At 35.9% G+C, this 20,147-nt stretch overlaps 1 protein-coding gene across 1 annotated transcript; it reads left to right on the forward strand.

Moving 5' to 3' along the window:
- Nucleotides 1-18,735: 18,735 nt before the first annotated feature.
- On the forward strand, nt 18,736-19,655 carry LOC141640195 (uncharacterized). The gene is made up of 2 exons (XM_074449082.1): nt 18,736-19,308; nt 19,608-19,655. The coding sequence occupies exons 1-2, from the start codon at nt 18,736-18,738 to the stop codon at nt 19,653-19,655; spliced, it is 621 nt and encodes a 206-aa protein (XP_074305183.1).
- Nucleotides 19,656-20,147: the final 492 nt, after the last annotated feature.

A 20,147-nucleotide genomic window follows, 5' to 3' on the forward strand; every position in this document is an offset into this window, starting at 1 on the left:
AGTTCCAATTCAAAAATTCCCAAATCAATTTCAAATTCAAGCTCAAAATTTCAAATTTAATTCTAAAATTTCAATTCAAGCTCAAAATTTCAAATTCAATTCAAAAATTTCAATTCAAAGTCCAATTTTTTTTTAAATTCAATTCAGAGTTCAATATCAAATTCAATTCAAGTCAAGTTCAAAATTTCGAACACAATTCAAGTTCAAATTCAAAAATTCAAATCCAATTCAAGTTCAAATTCAAAATTCCGAAATTCATTTCACCTCAAGTCAAATCTCCTATTCAATTCAATCTAAAATGAACATTCCTAATTCAATTCAACTTCAATTCAAAGCAGCCTATTGTTTCTTGCTTCCAAATGATCTTTCGTTTGTAAGCAGTTCTATCATTTCTACGAATCAAGCAGGAAAAGAAAAAGCAAGGTTAATACCTCCAAAATGAGACCTGGACCGACATTAGCAGGAGAAGTCCTCTTCTACATCAGCTCGGGACGAACTATGGCCCTCATGTACTGTATAAGGACCGCAAAACTAGGAGTAACCCTGTCCCAATGACCTAGGCTACTCAGGGCTGTAAGGAAGGGAAGAAGCTTCGTCGACAACCTCTCCCTCTTGTCTCCGAATTAAATTAAAGACAGAAACCACCAGAGCCACAGTCGGGCTCGCTGCTCAGCTGTGCACGGTGGAGGAGGTACCATCTCACCATCTGTAGTCATCTGCACTCTCGCCGAAATCTTACCGTCAAAGTATTCCTTGACATAAGAACTCGGGACTAGGCCCGGTACCCTAGCCGCAGCCTTGACCAGGTTCCAGCCGATCAAACCTCTAGCCTCGGCTGAATCCGCTCTCATGGCCGTCGGAGGCCAAACTATCAGGTCATCTCCACAAGGCAGGCCGGAGATCATATCGTAGTCCTCCAAAGTGACCTCAATCTCTCCAAAAGGCATATGGAAAGTCAAGGTCGTGTCCCAGAAGCGATCTAGGAAAGCTCGAATCAGGCACATGTTTGCCCAAATCTTCTTTCTTTTGATCTCTCTCCAGCCCCTCACCAAGGATCCAAAGGCCCCACGCTTGATGATCGCCTTCTTCTCCTACGATAGCTTCTCATATGCCTCCATCATGGTCGTGTACCCGGAAAAGGACCTCATGTTCCCGGCCTCTTGAAATTTCAAAGTTTTATTAGCTTCTTAGCTAAGATAAAGCAGATGAATATAAATGGTTTAATATAAAGACAAGATCGAAGTTTACCATACTCCTTGCCGCGCGATACGGCGAGTGACTCTTCGCTGCCCAAATGAGATGTCGACCATCCCATTTATCTGCCCACTAAGGCGCAGGCACATGCTGACGCCCTCTCCTTCTCACATTGACCCTCCAGGCCACCTCCGGGCCACCTCCTGTTCCTTCTCCAATTCCTCCACGTGAACAACCTGGGTCAAAAGGGGATCAACGTCAACCTCCGTGGCGTCTTGCCTCGAGGTAGAAGGTACATCTTCTGCAAAAGAAAAGAAGAAAAGCACAAACGAGGCACTTAGAGTCATTTCAAGCCGTTTTTAAGACATTTCTCAAGCCCTACCATCAAGCAAGTTGACAAAGTTATAAAACTACGTTCCTACGTATCGAAACTAAGGTTAGTTACCGTCACGAGCCGGAAATTCGGCAGCATTTCGCTACTATGAGTCTAAACCCAAACAAAGTGCCCCGGAAGACCTATTCCAAATCAAAATTTCGACATCGTAGGAAGTTTACCCATCATATAAGGATTCCAAAACATTAATTTTCATTAAAAATCGACAAATTTTAAGCTATTTTCGAGCCCTTTGAAGCGATTTAGCAAGATCGTCTTATTTTTGTCTCATTTCATCAAAACTGAACGAACATTCGAAATGAATACATGGTTGTGCTCCTAGCATGTTCAATTAAGTGTTTCTAATGTCAATTTCAAGGGACAAACTCATTTGGGACGAAATCCCCAATTTTTTCGACTAATGTAGGTATTGAAACCCTAATTTTACTATCCTATTCAAGCTACAAATGCAAATAAAGAAAGGACAAGATACATACTTGGATTTGTCATGATTAATGGCGGATTTTGTTCGATTTTTGTGAAATTTGGTTGGGTTTTGGTGTTTTGTCGAGAGGAGGAAGAAGAAGAAGAAGAAGAAGAAGAAGAAGAAGAAGAAGAAGAAGAAGAAGAAGAAGAAGAAGAAGAAGAAGAAGAAGAAGAAGAAGAAGAAGAAGAAGAAGAAGAAGAATGGTTTTGGGTTTAAATGAAAAGAACTCGCGCTGAGTTCTGTTTTACTCAGACACGGATGAACCCGGGAGAAAACGCAGCCTTTGTTGCGCCCTTTCCCTAGGTCTATTATCTGCTGCGCCTATTCCCCAGCAGGTTTTGCAGCAACTTTCCTTTCAAGTCGTTATAAGCTCGTTAAGGGTGGGCCCAAGCCCTATATTTTCCCGCCTAGGGATGTTTCCATTAATGCAACGGGTATTTTTACTCCGTATATTTTCTACGAGTGTACTTTTTTCACCCATCCAGTCTACGTTCTCCCCAGCGGTTGCAATATTTTATTCCCCAGCAAGAGTTCATTACCGCAACCCAAATCAAGTTTTCGACCAAATCAAGTTTTCTACCAAGTCAATTATCCTTCAATTCAATTATTCCCCGGTGGTTCTCAAAGCGTCCTTTCTTTGTCCCAGCGGTTTCTTACATCGAGATAGTTCTTCTAGCAACCTTCAGATAACCTCTTCAGTAATTTTCTTATGTTCAGTCCTTCAGAGAAAAGTTATCCTTCAGTTACTCTTCAAAGTTAACCTTCGGAAGTGTTAAGAAGTTTCTTCGGAAGCCCTGTAACCCGTAATGCCTTCAGACACCAAGCTATCTTCAGACAAAAAAGTTTTGCCGAAGCGCTTTAGTTCTGTTTCACCCAGGGGTGTCTCAGGTATGATTTCTTCTTATGGCTGGTGAGCCTCCTTACGTAGTCTAATGAATTTAAACGACCCTCTCTGATAGTCGACAAACTCTAAAATATTCCCGACGATAGGTCCTTGGCTCAGACCCCTTGAGCTGCCTCGCGTCACCATTGTCTTCAGGTTGTAATCTTCGATTGATCTGAGGGCTATACTTTGAATTTTGCCTTGTCCACACCTCAGTCAAAGTGGGGGCTTTGTAGACACCTCGTTTTTGCACCTCCCGCCAACCACCCAATGATGATTGGGCCGCATGTCTGATTATCCGGAGCGATTTACCACATTTTATAAGTTCATCAACACGTGATAGATCAAACAGTAGAATCAACCTCATGATCGTTATCTACGTGTCGATACGGTCATTTTGATAGTAGTTAGAGTTCATTTGTAGTCCGGGTCAAAAACCGCTTCTATTTTATAAAACCGTCTAAAACCCGAGTCGGAATATTCTGAAATTTTCTGCGGTAATATTCCTAAATTTCATATATTATCACGGAAATATCTACCTTGCGGAATAAGGAAGCCTACACCTTCCATAATTCCTAAAATAAACCGCGGAAATCTTTCTTGCTGAGGAGGAAACTGCCCAAGAGAAAACGCAGCAGGTACTGCGCCTCTTGGAAAGGTCGTCGTTCCTACTGCGCATTTTCCTAGGCTGCTTTTTCAATAGTCTCCAAATTTCCTCTGGGTTTCTTTCCAAATCCTATCCTTTTCATAATTCCTCTGAGTGATTAGTATGAATAGAGGCCTCCGCCTCACATATGTTTCATGCGAGTGTCCACCCTTCTCTTCTCCCTTTACATTTTAAGACTGCGCTCTTGCTTTTTGACGCCTACGTGCTTGATCAATCGACCACGTAAGCTCAGATCCTTCTGAGTACCAGTCATATTTGCCTGACCGACCAATTTGACCACTACACTTTAATCAATTTAATCAACTTTTTATAAATCATCTTTAGAGGACACTTTCATTCTACATCGAGTCGAGTAATCACTAATACGACAGCTTAGTTAATCTCGCTTCGTCAAACATGTAAGTCTGAGGGTGTAAATCCCAATTTATTTACTGTATTTTTGTTTTGTATCGATTAATGTACGAGTTCACATCATGAGTATGCCTAAAATCGTTTTCAAAAATCATGTTTTAAAACCCTTTTGACGGAACAATGGAGAGGCACCGTCGAGAAGAAACGCAACAGCTGTTGGGCCTTCTGGAACGGTTGCAGCATTTGTTGCGCCTATTCCAGAGGCTGCTTACCCGTTGTTGATCTTCTTCTTCTTCCTTGTGTTTCTTCATTGTTTGGTTCGAAGGTTTTATTCCTTATTCATTCTTTCTCATTTACAAATTGTTTTATAAAATACTTTTCAAATCTTTTCCGACTTAAATCCTTTATAATTCGATATTTGCGGGTTTTCGTCATTAAATTCGAACTCGGATTTAGGAGGCTCGATTTGTTCATATCATGCCCCTCAAATTCGTCTTTGATATATGATTTTATCTCTGCTTTATCTTTTAATTTCCGTCTCTAATTTGAAGTTTTTATATAAACCCTTTTCCGACCTTATAATAATAACTAACTTGTAATAATTCATTTTTATTGCTTTACGACGGTTCCCGACGCATATAATCTGACTAAATCACCTCCACTCGCGTTATATATCAATAATTCATATTAATCGATCAAACAACGATAACAATTAACGAGTCTGACTTTCACAGACAGAACCCAACTCAAGAACAGTCGCATGAACTGATGCGCCTCTTCTAAGGGACGCAGCAGATGTTGCGCCTGTTCTGAGGTGGTTTCTTCCTCTGAACTCATCTTGTTTTGATGTAAGGCTTCTAATTAGGTTTTAACCGGCTATTACTCATATTATCACAAATAATTCGACATATTCTCATATTTTCTCCAATTATTTCATTTTCTTTTACCTTTCTTTCTTTTCAAATCCTTCTTTTTTAAGTGTACTGTGACGTTAATTCAAGTTATCCATTGTAATTCCATTGTAATTTATTTCTTCTAATTCATTTATTGCAATTTATTTATCTTGTATGATTTACTTACTTGGCAATTTACATGTAAATGAATCTAACCTCCAACTTCGACCCAATTGGATACTAAATTGTTTGTCAACCGACTTAGTCTAATTTCACATGCTACGATTAACCTATTGAATATTGCATTGCATGTATACAACTGACAACATATCAAGTATAACCAACTTCCCTGATCGTTAGTATAGGCCGTTATCGAGGCGGGCAAGATTAGGTGTTCAAATAAACGAGCTTCCTATTACGCTCCCTCACCCTTTACTCAAGATCTCTATGAACATCCGTGTTCATTGGCATCACGAGAGTCATTCTAGACATAGAACGCTAAGGCTAACGAATTTCTTAGTGTTCATGTCACTACTTTGTGTCTTGACATGACGCAAAGTATTCAAACGGTTTCAATTTTCCATAAAAATTGGTGGCGACTCCACAAATGCAAGCTTGTCAAACCTTTCACTGGTTTCAATGCCTTTGAAATCGGTAACGGCCCGTAACGTGCATCGGCCTCGCGCCGGAGTTCCTTGGGAGAAGTGTCGCCCCCTCGAAACCAACGTGCGGGTGCGTGCGGCGCGGGTGGCTGTGTCCACACTTATGTCTCCTCTACCTCTTCTTCCTCTGCATATGTGATGAAATTAAAGTAAGAAATATCTTATGTTGGTAATTCAAGTAGGCTACCTCCTACATGCATGAACTAGGTAAAATCTTGTTTCCTAATAAACAGTTTGAGTGAGGTTAATATACAGTCCCGTTATTTTCATCCCCCCCCCCCCTCTCTAAAAACGGTTCACTCTTCACCTTTGCAAGAAAGACAATCATGAAACAAAAGAGAACCTTTAGTTCTTTGCTAACACCTTAACATTACAAAATGTCGTTTAGTCATAATATACACCGAGTCTACAGTCTACATCGTCGCCCATTTAAAAAAAGTATAAAAATATTCATGATTAAAATTTAAAGGATGAGTAGAATCGAACCTTGAATAAATTCAGAAGTTACAACTTCAGGAATATCAAATTCAACTGCAAGTGCAGATATTTCTGATATAGACTGAGATGCATTTACTTCAACAATCGCTCCTTGATTTCTAATGACACTTGAAGAAGTAAGTGAACAGTGCTCATGGCTGCAACGCAACAACAAACGGAAAAAATTAAATTATGAATAACACCACTATATCAGAAAATTAAATAAAGCCCTAATTTTGATGCGTCTAAACAGGCATTTGATGCACATAGATAGTATTTTGACGATTGTAAAGACTATTTAATTCACGGAATTCAATCCCCAATTTCATGATTTCAACAAATTTAGGTAATTTCTCAATTTTCCTAACCCTAATTTCTACATTAAGATAAACTGATTCATGAAACCCTAATTATAATGCACATAAACAGGAATTCAATGCACATAAAAAGAAATTACATGCACCTATCTAATGATTTGACTCCCCAATTTCTTGTTTTCAACAGATTTAGGTAATTTCTGAATTTCTGCAACCCTAATTTCTGAATTACCCCAATCTAATTCACGAAACCCTAATTTCACAAGCATAATTCTTCAATTTCAAAAGTTAATCGACGAATCAAAAAAATTAATCTAAACCTAATTTAACGAACAATATAACACGATAATCAAACCCTAAATTCAACTAATTTTATCAACAAATTATTAAATTACAAAGAGATCAAAATATAAACGCTAATTTCACAAAATAATCATCAATTTCGAAATTTTACCTCGAATTAACAGGCTCCATTGATTGAAGTAGCGTCGAATTGGTAAATCGTTGAAGAGATTGATCGTTGAGTATGTAACGATCGATCGTAGAGAAAGAAAGAGCTAGTGTTGTCGAAGATGTTGATAATCGAAGAGAGAGAAAAAAAGATGAGAGATAAAGGAAAATTGGAAAATGACGGAGATAGAAGGTTTGGAGGAAGGGCGTTAATTTCATGAAATACAGTCGTCCGTATTAATATTAGATACAATAGTGGTTCTTATGGTTCCCATTATACTAGTGGTTCTCACCAGATCCCGACACACACACACACACACACATATATATATATATATATATATATATATATAATTAGGATCACATGCGTCCACCCTATCTTTTTGAGTCTGTGAGTCATTGATACAATATCACACGTTATATTAAACAATATCACAGCTTATACTAAAAAAAAATTGTGATATTGTTTTGTAATATAATATCACCCGTTATGCTACACAATATCACAGCTTACAGTATCACACGTTATACTAAACAATATCACAGCTGAGAAAAAAAGTTTTTCAAAAAAAAATTCAAAAAAAAAATCGTAATATTGTTTTGTAATACAATATCACACGTTATACAAAACAATATCACAGCTTACACCCAAAAAACAAAAACTTTTTCGAAAAAAAAAATTTGAAAAAAAAAAAATTCGAAAAAAAAAATTGAAAAAAAAATTGAAAAAAAAAAATTCGTGATATTGTTTTGTATAGTGTGTGATCTTGTTTTATGGACTCATGGACTCAAATATATAGGTGGACTCACCGGATCTTAACTCTATATATAGAAGAGATCAAATGAGTCCACCCAAATTTATTGAGTCCCTAAGTCCTCTTTATGGCCATTGAAAAGATGAGATGAGAGGCTGAGATTGAAGCCAAAAAACAAGGGATTAGTGGTTAATTACACTCACTCTCTCGCTACCTTACTAATCCACAATAATCAAACATTAATCCACTATATATAATTTATTTTTTCATTCACTTCTCACTCATCTCACACAATTCACATCCCTTCATCTCTCTAAAATCCAAAAAACTCAAAATTTTTAGAAAAATAAATCACTACCAAAATCCCACCCGAAATCACCACCACCTACCACACCACAGCCCGCCACAACTACCAGCCACAAACCCTCCTCTTTCTGCCACCTTGCTCACCACCATACACCAACGACAGCTCCTCTCTTCCTCTCCGATGTCCGTCTCCCACAACCACCTTGAAAATAACCAACCACCACAACCACCCTCCCCAACACCAGATCTACAACCACAAAAAAAGGAAAACTCACGACGACGCACACCACCAAGACGCACACCACCATAACGACGCACGCCAGATCTAGTCATTGTCGATGGTTTTTTTGTTGTCATCGACGGTGCTGCTGCCGCCCTCCACTACCACCACGACACACGACCCGACACTCCCTCCACATCAACTCGTTTTTTTTTTTAAAACTCAGATCTACTGTTAATAACACAGTTGTCGTTGATGGTGTTTGTGTTGTCGTTGATGGTGTTTGTGTTGTTGTTTTTGTTTTTTCTTTATTGTTTTTGTTTATTGGGTTGTCGTTGACTGTGTTTTGTTTTTTCTTTATTGTTTTTGTTTTTTCTTTGGTGTGTTTTTGTGTTCAAGTTTGGTTTCGTTGGTCTGTTTTTTCAGATCCAAGTTTGGTTTGTTTTTAAGTCATTGTAGTATTTTCTTTTTATTTTATTTTTTAAACCAAGTTTGGTTTATTGTGGGTGTTTGTTTATATTTAAGCCGATTTTATTCATATTCAAACCCAGATCTAATAAATATATTTATTATACTCATATTTTTTTTACATTTACAATCGTACTTCTTTACATTTACACTCATATTTCTTTACATTTAAACGCATTTTTCAGATTTACACTCATATTTCTTTACATTTACACTCATATTTCTTTACATTTACACTCATATTTCTTTACATATTTCTTTACATTTACACTCGTATATCTTTACATTTACACTCGTAAAAATTATATGAATTTGCACTCATATTTTTTGTGGATATGAGTTGGTGGTGGAGGACGACGGCGGTGGTGTCACTACTACAAATCCAAGCAACTACAACGCCCCTTTAACAACGCTTATTCACGAAAATCACAATAGACGTTGTAGAATGTATGGCGCGAATTTTACTAAAATTAATTATAACGGGTATGGTTATATAACCGTTGTTATAAGTTTTAACAACGGGTCAAACATGCACAACCGTTGTTAATAATTTGGCGCAAAATTGGCGCAAAGTTAGTGAAAAGTAATCACAACGGTTATTTTTGAAACCCGTTGTTAAAACTTATTTAACAACGGTTGTTGTTTTACAACCGTTGTTAAAACGTTTTAACAACGGTTTTTGTTTAACAACCGTTGTCAATACTTTCCATACTATAAACCACACAAACACAGATCAGCTACAGCCACAAAACACAAACACAAACACAAACACAAACACAAACACAAACACAATCACAAACACAAACACAAACACAAACACAAACACAAACACAAACACAAACACAAACACAAACACAAACACAAACACAAACACAAACACAAACACAAACACAAACACAAACACAAACACAAACACAAACACAAACACAAACACAAACACAAACACAAACACAAACACAAACACAAACACAAACACAAACACAAACACAAACACAAACACAAACACAAACACAAACACAGACAAAAACAGACACAAACACAAAACACACACTTTCTCATCGTCTCTTTCTCTCTTTCTCATCGTCGCTTTATCATCTCGCCATCACTGTTGATTTCATCGTCTCTTACTTTCTCTAATTATTAGGTAAATCTCGCCGTCACTGTTGGTTTCATCGTCTTTCATCGTTATTATTTTCTTTTTCTAATTATTTCATTTGCATGTATGTGTTTTTATCGATCATTATGTTATTTCTCTAAGTATTATTCGCTTAATTAGCTAGTAAAACAAATTAAATAAAATAAAACAAAGAAGAAGCAAGATGATAGAGAGGAATGCATGATAAACTTAATTAATATATATATATATATATATATATATATATATATATATATATATATATATATATATATATATATATATATATATATATATATATACATAAATTAAAAAAAATTACATTAATAAAAATGCAATTCTTATATTTTCATAGAGAGTCTTATTCTCTTCTATGATATCCGTCCTCTCCTCCTTAGTTATTTGGAGGTTCCGTTCAGCAGTTGATATATCATCATATAGCTGCAACAACTGCTGCTCTGTCAAGCCATCTTTTTTGGCGTCCTTGAGTACGGATCGAGCATCCAAGAGGTAGCTCCTGAGACTGTCCTCAATGTGGAGCAACCGGCGGATGGAACTGTTGTTGTTCTCGATCATAGTAAGAGTCTTAAGGATGATATCATTCATTTTGTTGATGAAGTTTGGAGTTTATTTGAAATATTAATTAGGGTTTGGAGTTTGTTTTAGCAGTTAGGGTTTGGAGATAGTGAGATAATGGAATGGTAGTTGAGATAATGCATGTATTTATTCTAAGTAATGTGTGGTTTGAGTTGTTTTTTAATTAATATATGTTAGGAAGTTGTGCCATAATTATCATCATATCGCTCTCTGCTGCTTCAAATCTTATTATAACCCTTCTCATTCCATATTGTCCATTCATATGCACAGGGATGACAGTAATAATGCATGCATCGGAATTATAACGGGCCGTAATTATGCATGCATCTAGTAATATTTAATTTTATTTTTATTTTATTTTTTAAAAACAAACAACAACGGTTATTGAGAAACAACCCGTTGTCTTTAGTTATAACAACGGTTTTGTATATTACAACCCGTTGTTATAACTTTCCCCCCAAAATTGAGTCACACTTTCCACAACGGGTTTTTATACTTAAACCCGTTGTTAATAGTTTTAACAACGGGTTCCTTAAGAAAACCAATCGTTGTTAAAACCTTTTACAACAGACGCTTTAACAACGTCCGCTTTTTTATATAACAACGGTTTTTAACCGTTGTTATAGCCTGTATCTGTAGTAGTGTGTTTGTTGGTAGTCGGACTAAAGTTTTACTCGTAAAGGACCAAAGTTACACTCGTAGACCTTTAAATTTACACTTAAAATACTACATTTACACTCGTAAAACTTCACATTTACACTCTGTAACATGTTAAGACTATATAAATTCAAATTTTTATATAGAAAATTGCCTAAAAAATCAAATTTACACCCTTAAAGTATTACATTTACACTCTTAAATCATCAAAGTTACACTCGTAAAATGTCAAATTATAGAAATTCAAAATTTCCGTCATAAAAAAATCAAAATTACACTCTTAAAATATTACATTTACACTCGTAAAATATCAAAGTTACACTCGTAAAATGTTAAATTATATGAATTCAAAATTTCCGTCACCAAAAAAATCAAATTTACACTCTAAAAATATTACATTTACACTCGTAAAACATCAAATTCACACTCGTTAAATGTTAAAATTATAAAAATTCAAAATTTCCGTCACAAAAAATCAAAGTTACACTCTAAAAATATTACATTTACACTCGTAAAACATCAAATTTACACTTGTTAAATGTTAAAATTATAAAAATTTAAAATTTCCGTCACAAAAAATCAAATTTATACTTTTAAAATATAACATTTACACTCGTAAAACATCAAATTTACACTCGCAAAATGTTAAAATTATATAAATTCAAAATTTCCGTCACAAAAAATTTAAAATTATACTCTTAAAATATTACATTTACACTCGTAAAACATCAAATTTACCCTTGTAAAATGTTAAAATTATATAAATTCAAAATTTTCGTCACAAAAAATCAAATTTACACTCTTAAAATATTACATTTTACACTCGTAAAACATCAAATTTACACTTGTAAAATGCTAAAATATATAAATTCAAAATTTTCGTCACAAAAAATCAAATTTACACTCTTAAAATATTACATTTACACTCGTAAAATGTTAGAGTTACACTTGTAAAATTCATACAACATTACATTTACACTCCTGAAATCTGAAACTCAAAACTGATTAATTAGGGGCTAGAGAGAGAAAAGAAAAATTAATTAGTGTATAGAAATTTGATTAGTGATAATTTTTTTTGGTTATTTTCAATCTTAACCATCCATCTCAATCCAACCATCCACATTTTTTTCCTTTTCTTTTTAATAGCCCTTAATTAATTTCATCTCAACCATCCATTGAGTCCATCCAATGGCTCTTAGAGGGACTTAGAGACTCAATGGCATATGATGGACTCATTAGAACTCTAATATATATATATATATATATATATATATATATATATATATATATATATATATATATATATATATATAGAGAGAGAGAGAGAGAGAGAGAATTAGGTTCAACTAAGTCCACCCTCCTTATTTGAGTCCATATGTTCTAATTTTGGTCATTATATTATGACAAAATATAAGGCTAAGATTAAATCTGAAAATAAAGGGCCTATATAAAACCCTACAAAACCATAACTATCCTATTTCACTGCCTCTCACTTCTTTCTCTTCCTCCCTTTTTCTCTCTCTTTGTCCGATCTCTGTCCGTCCCATCTCTCTCCGGCCAACTCACCAACCCCGACGATAGCACCAAACCCTGGCAACAACACCCACAATAGCCACGCCTCACCACAACCACCGACGACAACAACGTGGACACACCTCTAATCCCCCACCGACGACAACAACAACGCTGACACACAGCCACAACCACGTCGACGCCGCCACGTCCACTGCCTATTATCCTCTTCTGCTGCCTCTTTTTTTTTTCTAGATCTGAGAAAAGGAGTGGTTGTTGTTTTTGTTTGCATGTGTGGGGGTGGTGAAGCGATGGGGGTGGAGGGTCAGGCCGTCGCCTCCTCGTTTCTCCTTTTTTTTTCAGATTTAGTAGGTGGTGGTTAATGGTGTCGTGGTGGGTGATGGTTAATGGGCCGTGGTGGATTTGTCGTGTTTTTTTTTTTTTCAGATTTGCTTATATTTTGGGTTGCAGCGGGACGCCGTGGTGGTTGATGGAGTTGTCGTGTTTTTTTTTTCAGATTTGCTTTTTTTTTTGGGTTTTTGTTGGTGGTGGTCAGAGGTGGAACAACCACCACGCTGTCGACTCCCTCCCCTTCTTTTTCTCTCTTTTGTTTCAAAAATTTCGGATCTACAAATAAAAATATGAGAACTTTCATTTTTTATATAAAATTTACTCATTTTTTGATCTTTTGTTTCGAAAATTTTAGATCTTCAAATAAAAATATGAGATCTTTCATATTTAATCGAAATTTTAATTGAAAATGACCAACATGGCGACGGGGAGGGTGATGCAATGGCCGTTGTTATTTGGTGGTGGTCAGATCTGGTGGTGTGTGGTGGTGGTTGCGGCGGGACGTCGTGGTTAGGGATGGCAATGGGTCGGGTCCGACAAGACCCGGACCAGACCCGTGCCCCCACCACATGGACCCGGACCCAACCGAGACCCTAAAGGGTCTAAAATTATTGGACCCATACCCATACCCAAAGGGTCTGGGTCGGGTCCGGGTCTACTCGCGGGTCTGGTTGAGGAAGCACCTCTGCATTGATAATCCCTGAGAAATGAGGGATTTACACTTCAAAGTTCAAACAAGTACTCCGTATGATTTTTCAATTCAAATACTAATTCCATGAAGTCTAAAGTCAGGAACTTCTACAAGCGATCAAAAAACCAAACCCTAATTCTCAAACCAATTTCAATTCAATTCTTCAAGTATATCCATGAAATTAAGAACAATAAAAAGAGTAAAATCATACAAATTAATTGAAGAATTAGAAAAAGGAATAAAAAAACCTAAAGAGGAGGGATTCACTCGTCGTCGTCAAACTTGTTGCCGGATGTTCGCCGCTGAACGTTTGTCACAGGTCCCATAAATCTGGTCGCCAACCTCGTAGTCGTCAGTCGCCCTCTCGTGGTTGCCGTCGTCGATGTTGTGGTTGGTGATTTGGGGGTTTAATTAGGAGTTAAAGTTAGAACGAGAGGTGGGGATGTAGAGCGAGAGGTGGAGTTGATTTGTTAGGGATAGTAAATTAGAGGGAGATGATGTTTAGATGTTTAGAATGATTTAGAATGAGGGATATGGAGATGTTTAGGAGTATTAGATTTCGTCTATCAAAGACTCAGTGTGTGTGTGTGTGTTTGAATTATTTTTTTTTTTACGGGTCTAAGGGTCGGGTTCGGGTCCCATAAATCAGACCCGGACCCGAAATAATTTATTGAGACCTATACCCGACCCATACCTATTAGGGTCTCAAATTTCAGACCCAGACCCGACCCAATAGGGTCCGACCCTAAGGGTCTAGGTTGGAGCCCCGACCTGTTGCCATCCCTAGTCGTGGTGGTTGGTGGTGGTTGGTGACGGTAGTGGTGTCAGGTGGGGTGACAAAGGAGGTATTTTTTTGTTATTAGTGGTGGTTAAGACTAATGTTACTCCGATATGGACTAAAGTTCCACCCGTAAAGTGCTAATGTTATAGTGACATGGACTAAAACTACACTCGGAAAGGACTACATTAAATTTACGAAAATTCAAATTATTATATCCCAAATCACCATATTAGTATAAAGTTACACCGTCGTCAAGGCTTAAAGTTACACTCGTAAGAGAATAAAGTTTCATAAATTAGCACTAAAGTTACATAAACATATTAAAGTTGTAATATGTTATTGCATAAAAACAAATTTTTGTATTAGAAATGGATTAAAAATATTAAAGTTGTAATTTTTAGCATTAAAGTTTTAGTCGTAAAATATTAAAGTTTTATTCATAAATTAGTGAAACTAAAAAAAATATTAGTCCCTATTATATTATTACATAATTCAAACTAAAAATGGCCTAAAAAAATTAAAGGTGCAAATTTTAGTATTAAAGGTTTAGTTGTAAAACATTAAAGTTTAATTCATAAATCAGTGAAATTAAAAAAAATATTAGTCATAATTACATTATTACATAATTCAAATTAAAATTGTCTAAAAAAATTAAAGATATACTTTTAAGCATTAAAGTTACACTCGTAAAACATTGAAGTTACATTCATAAATTTGTGAACTTAAATAAATTTTAGTCACAATTATATTATTAAATAAATTCAATTTTTTTATTATTATAAATGGCCTAAAAGAATTAAAGTTTCACTTTTAAGCATTAAAGTTACACTCATATACCATTAAAGTTACAATCAAAAATCAGTTAAATAAATTAGTCACAATTATATTATTTTATAAATTCAAATTTTTATATTAGAAATGGCCTAAAAAAATTAAAGTTACACTTTTAAGTATCAAAGTTTCACTTGTAAAACATTAAAGTTATATTCAAAAATACCTAAATTTTAACTTTTATTTACAAAATGACTTTAAAAAATTAAAGTTACAATCGTAAAGAATTAAAGTTATATTCGCAGATTAAAGTTTCAATTTTAGTACATTAAAGTTTCGTTCCAAAAGTTGTTTAGAAGTTTCAAATCTCAACCATCAATCTTAGAAGATCTAGGCTTAGATAAGGACATAGGAACTCACCTATTTAGGTGGACTCTATATATATATATATATATAGAGAGAGAGAGAGAGAGAGAGGCGGGATCTCGTGAGTTGGGGTCTTATGGTGAGTTGTGAGTTGGGGAAATCAAGGGCTGAGATTAAATGATAAATTAGAAAAAAAAAAAAAAAGGAAAAATCGAAAAATACAAAAGCGCTGAAACATGAAAACAGAAACCTCATTCTAATGATATTCTCTCTCTCTCTCTCTCTCTCTCTACATCTCTCTACAAATCAAAAACAGAGAAAACTCAAAAATCAGAACGTCGACTATACAAAACTCATAAAAAACCTAATAAGATTACACAAATTCGTTGATTTTTAGCTGCAATCGAATTACAGGTAATCTAAATTCGTTGATTTTTAGTGTATTCAATCGTATTTTCGAAATTAATGTACAATTCGTGAAATTCGTTGATTTTAATCGAGTTGAATACTTGATTTTACTCAAGCTTCAGTGTAAAAAGATGGACAACGAGATCAATAACAATGTTAGCGAAGAAATCAACTCGACAATAAATATGGAAACAGGTAATACTTCTATTGATTCTTATCTCTTTATCCGCCGTTGTTTATAAATCAATTATTGATTTCTATGTGTTTCTCAAATTGTTATTCGATATTATTGTCTTGTCACAGGCTTGTATTAGAGTAGAAAAAGAGAAATCATTATTCGATATTAATGTACTATTATTAGCCCGAGTGTTTATAAATCAATTATTGATTTCTATGTGTTTCTCAAATTGTATTCTATATTATTGTCTTTTGCCTGGCTTGTATTAGAGTAGAAAAAGAGAACTCGTTATTCGATATTAATGTACTATTATTAGCCTGAGTGTTTATAAATCAATTATTGATTTCTATGTGTTTCTCAAATTGTTATTCGATATTATTGTCTTTCAAAGGCTTGTATTACGAGAGAAAAAGAGAATCTTATTCCGATATTAATGTACTATTATTGTAACCGTACAAGAAACATGATTATATTATTCGATTGTTATTGTGATATTATTGTAATATTATTGTGCTATTATTGTGCAAAGACTACCATGAAAATATATGCCTTGCAAAAGAGTAACATAATAAATACAAAGATTATCTCAGATGTAATAAAAGTAGAATCGAGTAATCTTTATTATTCGATATTACTATACTATTATTGTAAAAAGTAGAGAAACATGTTGATATTATTGTATCTTTGTTTATTCGATATTATGCTACTATTGTTGTGATATTATTGTCTTTGAGCGTGAAAATATACTACCGATAAGAGAGTAGCATAAGATAAACACATTTAGTGTTATTGTGATGTTATTGATTGTCGCCTGCTTTTACGCACTTCTTTTCATCATCTTTATTATTGTCACATTATTGCAATGTTGATCTCTCCCCCATGCTACTGTTATTGTGATGTTATTGTGATTTTGTTGTCCACTTGATCGTACTCATTATATTAATTTACTCGTCGCAGATCTTTCTCTTGTCTATTGTTGAAGACAATGCAGCCTTAACTATTGGGGATTCTTCTAATAACAATATATACACCAGCCCAACCTGTTGTTCGATTTAAGAAAACGATGAGTTTGTTCCAACTCTTCATTACAAAGAAGACACCCGGGGACCGAGCGTGGGTAAGGACTCGTGAGAGTGATTTTACGCCTAAACATGGCATGTTCTTTCTTACCTTGACGATGCAAGATAGTTCTACAAAGATATATATGCACCGGCTTGGATTTGATGTGAGAAGGTACACAAATGCGCAATATAAGGGGGCGTCGCGTCAAAATCACCGGTCTCAGAATGACAGGGGGTATAGGGATATGAAAAGAAAACTGCGACTTGAAGCAACAAATCACGAAGCCGGTAATTTGAGTACAGAGAGAAAAAGAGCGACAAATTAGACAAACCAAAGAAGCATGCTCTGACAAGGTGTGGCTGCAAGGCGCACATGAGGTTGAGAACTCGTGACAAAACAGACGACAGACCGGCTGGGTATATTGTGGATGTCTTTGTAGACGTTCACAATCACTCTCTTTACTCACAAAACAGGGAGTTCCAGAAGCTCTCAAGGGACGTCCATGACTACATTAAGAGGACCATAATTGATCATACTAAGCTCAACATAGGTCCAACATTGAGCTTCAGAATTCTCAAGGAATACTCAAATGGTTATCAGAATATCGGTGCCAATTTGCTAGACTTCAAAAACTTCAAACGAAATATCAAGTGTTACATTGGGGATAACGATGCTAAAATGTTCATTGGGCATTTCAAAATGTCAATAAACAAAGGGGTTCTATTTTGCTTATGATCGGATGAGAACAAATGCTTGACGAAGGTTATTTGGGCTGATAAGGAAGGGATAAACAACTACAAGTTATATGGAGACACGATCTCGTTTGACCCTACTTATGGGACAAACAATTATTTCATGGTGTTTAATCCCTTCACCGGAGTAGACCACAACAAGAAGACGGTAACTTTTGCAGCTGGGTTACTTGACTTCGAGAGTCGCATTCATTTGAGTTGATTTTTAAAAAATTCCTCAAGCAATGGGGCAAAGAAAGAACCTCAATGTGTAATTACAGACTGCCCTGGAATTAAAAAAAGCCCGCCCAAATGTCTTCAACCATTCTCACACACAAGTCTCGCATGTGGCATATCATGCGAAAAATGCCTGAGAAAGTGGGAAGGGCAATCTGCAATGATACGGAATTTATGACCGACATAAATGCCGTTGTGTGGGATGTCGACCTCGAGCCAGCATTTAATTTGAACAGAATCGAAAATCATTATTGAAGCCCGTGGTATGGAAAGCAACCGGTGGTTGAAGTATGTCTTTGCAATCGACAAAAGTGGATACCGGATACTTTTGGGATCTGCCTCTAGGTTGTTTGTTGCACAACCCGAGAGATCCGAAAGTTCAAACAACTATTTCAAGCGGTTTGAAAGCCATTTTGGAACCCTCGTCGAGTTCTGGATGAGGTACAATTCCGCAATAGAGCAGCAAAGGCATACACAAAGGAGCGTGGATAATGCCAATGAACATAGTATGCTCGAGAAAGTAGGGCCGATGAAGGTAGAGATGCATGCCTCACTTGTCTACACCCATCCTATCTTTGCGGACTTTCAGAATGAAGCCAAACATGCCATATGCGGCATGGGGGTCGGGGTTTGACAACACTAGGGCAAAGGGAGTACCATGACGTTTGTGATGGACTCAAGCACAGGAGCTTCCGAGTTGAATTTAACACCAAAACTAACGAGAGCAAATGTGCATGTAAGTCTGTTTGAGAGGCATGGCATTGTGTGTCGCCATATATCGTGGGTGTGGAATGGTAGGCGGTCCACAGATACCCGACCCTTATGTCCTGGCTCGATGGACAAAGAAATCCTACAGGCCAGTAGTCCGAGAGGAAAATGGAAAGGTGATAGAAGAGATTGATGAAGCTGACATCAAGAAAGCTGAGATGTCAAAGGTTTGGTCTGAGATTTATGCAACTGTCGGGGTGATGGACAGTTATGCTACGGTTAAACACATGAAGCAACTGCAGAAAATCCTGACACAGTTCAGGGAGAACATCACAGGACCAAGTGAACCGAAGACTAAAAACCAGGAAATCGAGGCTCTTCTAGGCATCACAGCTTCAAATGATATTGACCTTCGACCGCCAAACAAGGCCAAGAATAAGGGCAGTGGCAAAAGATTAAGGTCCTCCAAAGAAAAGGCCAAGACCAAGCAACAAAAGAGGAAGCGAAGATGCGGTAACTGCAAGAAGTGGGTGAACCACAACAGTAGAACTTGTACTCTTCCATTTGCTGAAAGTCCCCCTTCTGATGACGATAATAAAGAAGAATCAGAAACTGAAGAGGTATGAATCTGGACTAATACTCTCCTATTATTCTAATGTTATCCTCTTATTCTACTGTTATTCCCCTATTATTCTTGTGTTACTCTGCTATTCTGCTGCTGTTGTGTTATTCTACTGCTATTCTTCTATTAATGTGTTGTTATTTTTGAATAGAAAACGAATATTCTTTGTGGAAATGGATAGTGTCTGCAATAACAGCAGAGTAGCTGCTAAATTTAGTCTACTGCTATTCTGCTATTAATGTGTTGTTATTCTACTGCTATTAATGTTATTCCACTGCTATTCTGCTATTAATGTAGCTTCTAAATACTAAGCAAAAATTGCAGCAATATAAATCAGATGCATGAACTAACAAAAATTGCAGGAATATGTTATCCTTTTATTCTACTGTTATTCCCCTATTATTCCCGTGTTACTCGCTATTCTCTCTGCTGTTGTGTTATTCTACTGCTATTCTGCTATTAATGTGTTGTTATTTTTGAATAGAAAATGGATATTCTTTGTGGAAATGGATAGTGTTCCGCAAATAATAAAAGAGAGTAGCTATATTTAGTCTACTATTATTCTCCGATATTAATGTGTTGTTATTCTACTCGCTATTAATGTTATTCTATCGCTATTCTCCTATTAATGTAGCTCACTAAATACTAAGCACACATTGCAGAATATGAATCGATGCATGAACTAACAAAGACAAAAGAGACGCAAAAAGACAAATGACTACGATGAAGACCTCGCCTAAAAATGTCAAAGACTTTTACTAGTTGTCATTGTTTGAATTACATTTTAACCTAAAATGTATCTTCTAGATAATAAAGTGAGACATACATTATATGAGA

The sequence above is a fragment of the Silene latifolia genome, unplaced genomic scaffold, assembly GCF_048544455.1.
Source record: "Silene latifolia isolate original U9 population unplaced genomic scaffold, ASM4854445v1 scaffold_73, whole genome shotgun sequence".
In the NCBI taxonomy this organism is placed as follows: Eukaryota; Viridiplantae; Streptophyta; class Magnoliopsida; order Caryophyllales; family Caryophyllaceae; genus Silene; species Silene latifolia.